The sequence below is a fragment of the Colletotrichum acutatum genome (genome assembly GCF_030867785.1).
Source record: "Colletotrichum acutatum strain CBS 112980 chromosome Unknown BDZ83scaffold_262, whole genome shotgun sequence".
NCBI lineage: Eukaryota > Fungi > Ascomycota > Sordariomycetes > Glomerellales > Glomerellaceae > Colletotrichum > Colletotrichum acutatum.
Genome location: NW_026849256.1, coordinates 19,605 through 30,025, shown reverse-complemented (window position 1 = coordinate 30,025; position 10,421 = coordinate 19,605). Strand labels below are relative to the sequence as shown.

The following is a 10,421-nucleotide window of genomic DNA, read 5'->3' as shown; positions in this document are numbered from 1 at the left end:
TGATCTGTGCATCTAGCCTCTCCGTGCTCATGGCGAACTTGATCGTCTCTTTGACAACGTCTACGCTTGGCGACCAATCCTTAGGGTCGGACGCGCGCTTTCCTCCCAGGAAGTATGACAGATTTCCTCTCCGCGTTTCCGTCTGTTGGAGCATCCGAGTCCGCTGTGCCGTCCACTGTGTGCATCGAAAGAGAAAATGCTCTACCGTTTCTGCAGATTGCCCGCAAGCGCATAGCGCCGCGGCGGTTGCGCCGATCTGGTAGAGGTACCAGTTCAGCCTTGCCATTCCGGTGCGTAGTTGCGCTAGAATGCTGGCTTCTTTCCAGGCCAGTCCGTCATACAGCTTGCGTGTGTGGTTTCCCGGCAGGGCTATGTCGATCTTCTTCGAATATGCTCCTACGTTGTCGGGCAAGGCTCCGTGCTTCTGTCGCACGCTCTGTAAAGCGATCCTAAGTGCCGTCGAGTAGGCTCTGGCCGGCCGTTTTTGTGGTGTCTTGTTTACTTGGGTACTTTCCTTTGCTGCTGCTTTGGCCGCTTGCGCCAGGTCTGACTCTATCGATGATGGAAGCCAGAAGAGAGTGACTCTGTTGCCTCGTCTCTGCAGAGCTTGCACGCTGGCATATAGTTGTCGGATCTCTTGTTGGCCTGACTGCTGCCGCGGGTTGTGCATCACCAACACTGCCGCTTTGTTGCGGGTGAAGACGTGGATGGCCCGGTACTCGAGTCTCTCTGGGAGAGACTTGACCGCTTCTGCCAGTGCCGCTAGCTCTGCTACATACGGGTTCTGCTCCGTTCTCTGACCGAACGTACGCGAGGCCGTCACGACGCCACCGCCCCCTCTGAAAGATGCGGGCAGCGTCGTCGCCGTTCCAAAGCCCACAACCTCGTTCCTTGCTGAGCTCCCTGTCGCTATCCTCACTGCCCATCCAGACCGGATTGCCTCAGAGGCCTTGACCGTGTCGTCGTCGACTACTGTATCAATACGACGTTCCCAAGGAGCGATCGAATACCCTTCGATAGTCTCCAGCTTGTCAAGGGGTAGGTCGCGATAGGCCTCCGCCATCAACTGGAAGGGTGACGGAAACCGTCTAAAGGCCACCGCCCGCAGACGTCGAAGCGGATGGGTCTTGGGAAGGCTTCGCAGCCGTACCCAGAATGTCGTTGATTTTCTGTCGTACCTCTCTTGCGCCGATTGTATGCTTGCCTCCGCTTCAGCGACCGCCGTGGCCACCGTGTTGAAGGTTCCCACGATCGCTTGGGCGCCAATCCTCTGCACTCGGTTGATCACCCTCATCTGCGCTGCTCGACACCTGTACCTCCAGACGTTCGACGCGTAGTCCATCGTCGGTGCTACGGCCGCCACGAAAAGCTGTCTGGCCGTCGCCGGAGACAGGCCTTTGAGCCGTTTGAGCCCCAGCACGGCCTCCAGCCCTTTTGTCGTCGCGTCTGCGATGTGCTTTTCGAAACGGAGTTTCGTGTCCATCATCACTCCCAATACTTTGACGTGGTCCTTTGCTCGGACAGTGTCACCTTTGATGACGAAGCTGGTTGAGTCCGCCGGCAGCCTCCAGTTGCGCGTGAAGTGGATGATGGCCGTCTTGTCCGTCTCGAACGTCGCCCCGCTTCGTCGTTCCCACGCGAGTGCTCGATCGATAATATCTTGGATGCCCTGACGGTTTGCTTCGCGCGATCGGCCTGTGACCCACGCCGTGTAGTCATCGACGAAGGCCAGCGCGCCCCCGTTCTCGTCGATTTGGTGCTGTACGAGATCGGCGTTGAAGAAGAGGAAGAGCACGGGCGAAAGCGGCGAACCCTGAGGCAGTCCGGCTTGTGGTAGCGGACGAGCCTCGGACTCGTGACCGTTAACCAGGATGCTTGCCGTTCTATGGGAGCAGAAGGCGTCCACCCATCTCACCAGCTTGTCCGGGATCCCCCGCGCTCTGAGTCTTTGAAGTAGTCTCTCTTTGTACACACCATTGTATGCTCCCTTGACATCGAAGCTGACCAGACTGACCACCTTTCTCTTTCTCCACGCTCTGTAGATGTACTCCTGCAGCAGTACCAGCGCCTGCTCTGCCGACCTCTGCTTGCGAGCGCCAAAGTGGCTCGTGGGAAGGAGGCCGAACGTCTCGACAGCGTGCGAGATACGTTCTGCCAGGACCGACTCCAGCACTTTTCCGAGCGTCGAGAGAAGCGAGATCGGTCGCCAGGCCTTCGCTATACCGTAGTCGCTTTTGTTTGGCTTCTTCAGCGGGATGATCTTTGCGTGTCGCCACTGCCTCGGCAACACCCCTTCATCCAGTGAGGTCTGGAAGAGTGTAAGCACCCTCTCCTTCACCACTGGCCACGTGTGCTTCCACACTGCCACCGGCAGACCGTCCTCTCCGGGTGCTTTCCACGACTTTGCCGCAAAGAGCTGTCTCTCTACTTCTCCCAGTGTGAGGTTAGGGAAGGGTACCGGCGATCGTTGTGGCCGATCCCCCTCCTCCTCGATCATGCTGGGGAGAGGAGGGAAAAATGTGGAGAGCAGCTCTTCGGCCTGTTCTGCGGCGTCTCCCGTTTGGGAACCATCCGCCCTTTTAAGTTGAGGTATCTTGTCGAAAGATGCCCCTTTACTGGCGTCGAGATACTTCGCGGCCTTCCAGATATTGGCGTCGTCGGCCAGAAAGTCCTCCCAATGGCTCTTCTTCTGTTGTCGGATGGCATCGTGATATTGCTTGGCTGCCGAGCGTGCGCGTTGCTCCAGTTCAGGTTGACTGTTACCTGCCCTTCTCTCCGCTCTCGCCCGGTTTCTCCAGTGGGTATGGATCTGCCGGAGCTGGGTGAGGTCAGCCGTCCACCATCTCTTTGCATACGGTGATGGCTTGGCCGTAGGTGTCAGTGCCTCTACTGCCTCGCACACCACAGACATCAGTCGATCCGTCTGTTGCTGCACCGTACCTCCTGTTGGCATTCGCCCTAGGTTTGCTTCTACTCTCTCATTGATTTGCTTCCATGGGGCGTTCTTGAGGAGGAGCCGTGGCCGGCTTTCCATCTCAGGCGCGGCGATGTCGAAGGTCGTCTCGATCGCCCGGTGGTCCGACCCGTGGTCCGTCTCGTGCAGGCCGCATCGTACCACCGTTCTTGCTAGCTCTTCGGACGCGAGGGATAGGTCGATCGTCGTTGCCGCATCGTTCTTCTCCCACGTCTTCGTGCCACGCGGAAGGAGGCTGCGGAGCGAGTACTCGCTCATTAGATCGATGATCGGGTCCGCCTCGCCCTGCCGGCCCTCCGACACATCGTCACCTCCCCACAGGTAGTCGTGGCAGTTGAAGTCTCCTACCAGAACCACGTCCACCCTCTCCCCTGTTCCTCCTCGGACATTCGTGATAGCTTGTCTCAGCAGGTCGCACGCCTGCCGCAGCATCTCCGGCCTCTGCACCGGCACGTACACCGACGCCACTATCAGTCTTCGATCCGGAAGCCGGACGATGGCCGCAGTGATATCCGAGGACGCTATCGGCAGCTGCTCTGTCTCTACGTCTCTGTTCACCCAAAGCAAACTCCTGATTCCCCATCTTCCTTCGTCCCTCCACTCCGTTGGTACCATCCTCGTCCACCTGCTATTGCCCATCGGAACCGTAATGACCTTACCTTCTATCCTCCGCGCCCATGGCTCCTGCACCGCTATGGCCGTGAAGTCGCGCAACGCCTCATCATTCATCAGACTTTCCTGCACTGCAGCCTGTTTCCTCACGTTGAGCTGAAGGATCTGGACCTTCCTACTCATGGAGACGCGGATACAGCTTCGGACAGTTCTTGCTGAACGACTCGTGCGGTCCGCCACAAGGCGCGCATGTCACGATCGTCTCACGGCATTCAGAGTGGTGGTGGCCTACCTTGGCGCAGCGTCCACACACCTGGGGGTTTGCGCATTGATACGCCTTGTGCCTGGTGATCTGCTGGCAGTTGTAGCACTGCTGGGGGCGCGGCCGCCGTTCAAACGCCATCGTCGTGCCGGACTCTCCTCCAACGTGGAAGAAGCCCTCGGAGATCAGTCTACGCGCATCACCGGCCTTGGTCACGAACACGACCATGGACCCATACGCCTTGGGTATCTCTTTCTTGCTAAGCCAAGAAATCTTGGCAACCGTGGTCTCGTTTTCTCGGCTAAGTGCCTCCGCCGCTTCAGCCCTGACATTGCCCTTCTCATCCAGTACCTCAATTCGCTTCACGTTGTCGATCTTCACGGGATAGAGTTCGTCTCGTAGCACGCGTGCTCCACGGCCGAAGCTCTTCTCCGCGATCTGCTTGACATACCTATGCTCCGCATCGTCGCGACAAATGATCCGGATCCTATCCGCGTTCCTTGGGTCTACCGTGACGGCCAGACACCGCCAGCTACCCTGTCCGTCCAACGCGCGCATCTCCTTTTCCACCGCAGCCCGGATCCGGCCTGGGTTGAGCTTGTCGCTGCCTTCTTCAACTCTTGATGTATCGATCGTACAGAAGGGGTCGCTGCGGCTCGGCAGCGTCGCGTTGCCCGCCGTGGCTACCCGCGAGTCGCGACCTTGCCCACCTAAGCCGCTTCGCGCGACGTCCGCGTAGGACACACTTGGGCTGTTCCGCGTCGCAGCAACTGTTGCGAGTGCTTCGAGGTTTTCGTTCGTCTTGGCGCTTTCGTCCTCCACGCGTTCTTTCATCGCTTGCAGCTCTCCTTTGACGGCCTGTAGCTCGCTCTTGACTGTTTGCAGCTCCGAAGTGACCACGCGAAGCTCTGCCTCAACGTTTTTATTCCGTGCTTCCGACTTCTTCCACGCATCGAACATGATCTTGACCGCTGTGTGTAGCTCTTTGACCTGCTTGCCCATCGTCAGGAGCAGCCCTTTGTCGTCATCCTCTATGGGTTTCGCGCGTTCCTTGGCCAGGGTTGTGGCTCGCTTGGTCGTCGTCCGCCGGCCACCACCAGCAACCTCCGTCGCTCCGTCGGTCGCATTGTCGATTATCTCTTGATGAGTCTGGTTCAGTTGGGCTTTCGCGGATGGCTTTCGCACCCTTCGTGATGGCAGGTCCTCGTCGCTTGCTGCCGTCACATCCCTCGCAACGGTGATGGACGTCGAATCTAGCTCGCGATCCATCGCGTCGGGACGTGCCTAGAATCGCCACGCGGTGGGTCGTGCTAGTGCCACGTAGCGCGTTTCGAAACGTCTCAACGGCGCTCAGTTCGACGATGTCGAAGAATCCTCCAAACAATAACGTAACAGATCCTGAATCTTCCTCAATTCCAGTTTCACAAACATTCAGATCAGAAATTGCCTGAGTGTTCTACCCTGTATCCCACGAATAGTCAAGACTCGAGACCAAGCACCCAAGAAGCTCAAGAGTTGGGACAAGGAGCACGGAGCACAGAGCGCCGAAGCTCGGTCGAAACTGAAGACCGGGGGGCCGTCGACCCGTCGGTACCGTCAAGATGGCCGACCGTCTGACGGTCATGTTTTGCGGCTCTTCGGTTTCTGATGGGGGACCCCCGTCTCTAAAGTCTCCAGCAAGATCCAGCCCAGACAAGATCACGCAGATGCATCCGTTGAACTATGGGGGTCCGCAGAGATTGCGTGAGATTGCGCGACGTCCCGAAGAAGAAGCATACCACTATCGCTGGACCCCACGAAGCCCATCAACCCACAGGCGAAGATATGGATGGACCACAGCAAACGAACTTGAGATGATCGATATCATTCCACTTCCAGTGCGGTAGGATTCTCTGCCCATAGCTGCCAGTGCTTTTCTGCCCACCGATTTCCCCCGACACATTGACCGAGTGCCGAAGCTTAGCAATCCAGTCCATTGGGAAGAGAAGAAAAGCAAAAAAAGTGTTTCGAAAACTTGGCGGCCTTTCATCCAGCTGTCAGTGTCACAGTTCAATGTCCGTGACCGAGTCCGCCAGCAAGGACCATCCATACCATCCGCCGCCCATCAAACGGGCGCAAAGTTCGCACTACCATGGTAAAGGAAGGCCGCTCAGTGATCGATCATTCGCGCGGTGTGAGGAAAGCCTCACTTCTGACTCTTCCAAGGTTGCTTTCAGAGGTACATGCTGACAGCGTTGACGCTTGACGGATGCTACAATGGCACAGTTCAAGCAACCGACGAGCAGAGCAAGGCAAGGTTTGGAGGTCTTGGCTCCCGAGAAGCGGTCACTGGCAGTCGTTGACGAGAAACCCATGTCCATGCTCCCGGACCCGGGCTGCCCCTCCTCGTCGGCGCTGCTTGGGTCTTCCCCTCCTCCCAATCCAGCAGAGCGCTGCCCGCAATTGCTCAAGCCTTTGTCAGATATCACAAAAACCTTGCAGCAGCGGTTACGGTCAGAGAGGGAGGGAAGAAGCGTCGCCGTCTGGCCCGTTTGTCCTGCATCGAGCTCGATTCGTCGACTCGACTGGGGAGAGAGAGAGAAGAAAAAAGTAAATATGAAGCTTTTCTCTGGCCACAAAGATTATGGGAGGCCCAGGTTTTGCTCGGGTGGCCTTTCCTGCTACGTGGAATTCTCCCCCTCATCTTGACGTTCCACACAAAGCATGCGTCAAACCTGACAGCCCGTAACTCAGGTATGACCTGATAGCCACTCGCCGCATGGAGGTTACGTTCGGAGAAAAACACGAGACCCAGCACGTTTAAAGAGACTTCAATCTGTGCTGTAGAGCATATCCCGTCCGTAACGAGTGTGTGTGTGTGTGTGTGTGTGTGTATCGTACAGAGAGAGGTACGGAGAACAGGTGCAAAGTGAGCACTGTAAGAACACACTACCCAAAGAAAGAGTGGGACTTTGGATTTCGGGATTTGAACTTGTCCCTTCTGTGGGGGCTGAGGCCCAGATTATCCTTCTTGGCGGTACAGGGAGGGTCGAGAAATCGAATGGGTTGTGGTGGGATACTCAAAGAGGGCATGCCGAGGTCGAGATGTATACATGAACAATACTTGGCTCTGCCGCTTTCTCCTTAACGTTATTCATGTCTCTCTTCGATCGACGCAATGTCACCATCTGGTAGCCCGACACCCCCTCCATTCCCTGTCCTTTGGATGCTCTTTCCCCTTCCCCTTTGCCCACTGTTAGTACTGCTAGACACCCCCCCAGACGGAAAGGGACATGAGACGGATAAAGCGCTGCAACTCTACGAATACAGAGAACTTGGTCTGCACGCCTTCAACGGACAACAGGGCAGCTAGGGGCCCCAGCCATTCTTGTGGATGTTCCCAGAGGAATGGCACGCTGGACCGGGACTCGGGAGGAAGCTTTTCTTGGGAGAAGGGGGGCCGGCCCATCGAGGTCACTCTCTCCGAGTCTCTCAGATCCGCAAGTATTTTGTAATTCACTGGCTGGGAGATGTTGACGTTTACGAGAGGAGCTGATTTATCCCTCAAAGACTTGCTCAGTATTCCCTATGGTCAGACGTATTCCAATGTGAAACCAGAGGCTTTGCAAGTTAGTATTAAACATACTGGGTTCAACAATTCAGTGACTTTATGGATTCGATAGGACTTCCATGCTGGCATTGGTAAGCGGCAAAGTCCATGGAGGGGGCTTCGATTGTGTTTCTTTCCACCCAAAAGTCCTTCCTTTGCAGCGAAGATCGCATGCCTCTACGCCGCTCGTCACTCGGCAGTCGGCAGTTGCATCGTTCTAGCCTTTCAGGTGAGTGGTCGTTTCTCCAATAGTTCAATCCTGTCCCTATCTGCATCTGGCGTACGGCATCAAGGGCCGAGGCAGGTTTTGATACTTCAAAGTTCAAAGTTCGCTCTTTAGTACTGATACGGATCGGAGTACGGAAAGCGATTATGACTACACCATTCTATCCACCCATGCAAGTAGCTTTGATATCACACGTCGTGACTTCCCGCGCCATGCAAGCGATTGCCATTCCATTGCATTATTACAACCCGTTGAATGCCACGTTCGGATGCGACCTCCCGGACCCCAAACGGAGCCCCCCCCCCCCAGACCACCAACAACAACCACAACCCCGTCCTTTCCCATCTGCTGTCACTCACATCGACATCCCATCCATCGAGCGACACAGGGCGACATCGTCTCGTCTCGTCTAATCTGGCGTCGACCCAATGGCAGTTGACGCAACTGTAAGTCCCGGGCTTGACCGCCGGCCGCCGTTACGTCTGTGTGCCGCCAAGGCAAACGCCGCGATTCTTGTGACTCGTCCCTGTTTTCCCTCCAGGGCATATCATTTTCGGTCCCGTCTTCTCGTCCACCCGACAATCTGCATCTACCTACCGCCCGAAGCAAACGGGCGTTCGGTCGTCTTGCTAGCACCGGGAATAACGACCACTGCAGATCTCCGTCGTCAGGTCATTTCTCATTTTGCCTTCACACCGTCGGCTTCAGATCAACTCTCCTCTCCACCCTGGATGGAACAAGAGACTGAAAATCATGAGATGACCCAGACAACCAGACCAAATCAGGACCAGACGGTACTGAGATGGATGGCAAGCTGCGATGCTCTAATCCAACTGCGAGGTTCATATGACCTCTTAGCATCCTGGGCGTCCGCAGCTTTTTCGACTCGTGCCTGCTGGTCCGTGGTTCAACCTAAGCCTCTCTCTCCCGCAGGAGGGGGGATCAGAGTCGGTTGCGCTACTTGGGCCCTAGGTTGCGCCCCCGTTGTGTAACTCATCTCTTGTCGCCATTGCAGATCTTGATTCGTTGTGACATGCGTGGTCGACAATGTAATTTGCAAAACCATCAGTTTCTTTGGAATCCCATCCCAGGCGAAACAAAAGGCCTAAGCTACCTTAGCTGCTTAGTCTCAGCCCCCCCTCCCTCCCCCTCGAATCCAAAGAGACGAAATGTGCTCGTTCAAGGGGACCTCTGAGATGGAACTACGTGCTAGTCACCGCCCGTGAGCCGGGGTGCCGAGCAAGTTCGATAGCTTTGGACGCGACGATCTGAAGCCGTTGCTTTTTGGCCTGGACTTTGACTGTTGATCGCGAACCACTACCGGGCCTAACACTGCACTGTCTGCTAATAACCACGACCAAGGCGGTCAAACATCGCAGCCGCCCGCCGTCTGAAACCCATACGTGCTAGACAGCCTCGAAGGTTGAATACCGATTACTGAACATTACCGTACTGGAAACTATCGGAATGGTCTCACGCCAATTGCGATACCAGTTACAGCATGTTAGGGCAACATGATATTTCGGCCGTACAAGCGCAAGCGCACGCGTTCTACTCTGCTCTGACCACATGCCACCCGATCTCATTACCAGATAGGCTCTTGTGCGTGCTTATCCCTCAAAGTTTGATGACCCGACGACACAGCCATCATACCCGTCTGGCACAAGCTTACAGATACGTAAGGACATACATGTTTCCATGCTCAGGCGAGCTGCAACCTCTTTAACCCAGCTAGTCGAACAGGTTCCAAAACGCCGCTAGCAGCAAATCAACCCAAATTGGCGCAATGAAGATCTTCGGAATCATCGGGCACTACCATGAAGTTTCTGGGCCGAGAAATCTCTCTCCCGAGCTTTACAAATCCTGCCAGGTCCTCGTTATCCTCGGAACATGAGCAATTGCACAGCATGACGACGAAATGGGGGACTGCGATGCCTGTGACAAACGCACGTCAACCTACAAACGGGCTCAGCCTACGTATATGCGCGCAACATGTAGACATGACTCAAACGGCAGACACGACAAGATCAACGCTGTGCTATTCCCAAGCCTCACTCACTGCATGACCTCGCTCTCGCGCTGAGCAACGCCCGGCCCCGACATCATGCCGCAGAGGCGCATAACAACTGCATCTCTGTCTACGGATACCTCTTTGACGCTCACCGCATTTGGCGACGTGTGTGCGCGCGGTCCCAATCGAAGGGCTATTGGGTGGTTCCATGTCTTGTGCCTGCAATTGCGGGCCACTATCCCCTCTGTCGGGTTAACTGTAGGCTGCCTGCAGATTGTTGTGTGTGTGCTGGTTTCTCTCTCTCTCATCAACGGACGGCTTGGCTGCTTGAATCCTTCGGGTTTCGCAGCCTGTCAAAGGTGTCCAGAACGGTGGATCGCATATCCGTCCGTACGCAGTACAGCTGTGGTCCTGGCTGGCTGGGGTCTATCCAACATCTGGCGCTGGGCAAAGGAAGCCGGCCGGCAAAGCGTTTGTCAAAGTCACCCCTGTCGTTTTTCTTTCCTTGCTGCCGCGCCCGCGCAGTACGCGCAAGTTGCGCACCCACGATGCCCAGGACCGCATTAAGCACCTGCCTCAATACTTTTGATCGAGCGGGGTTTCCTCACGGCCATCTTGGTATCCGTACGCATCGAGTCGGAAATGAGGCCATGGCTGCTTCTCAGAGTCACATTCGATGTGTGTGTACGGTGGCTCTCCGCAGGCCGTTCCACTCCAACAACTCTCTGGATCGAAGCTGGTCCCCCG

General features: G+C 56.1%; 1 protein-coding gene across 1 annotated transcript; it reads left to right on the top strand.

Annotated features, from left to right (window-relative positions):
* Positions 1-9,619: 9,619 nt before the first annotated feature.
* On the top strand, positions 9,620-10,249 carry BDZ83DRAFT_644539 (uncharacterized protein). The gene has a single exon (XM_060509760.1). It carries the CDS (start codon positions 9,768-9,770, stop codon positions 10,239-10,241), a length of 474 nt encoding a protein of 157 aa, XP_060357449.1. The 5' UTR covers positions 9,620-9,767; the 3' UTR covers positions 10,242-10,249.
* Positions 10,250-10,421: the final 172 nt, after the last annotated feature.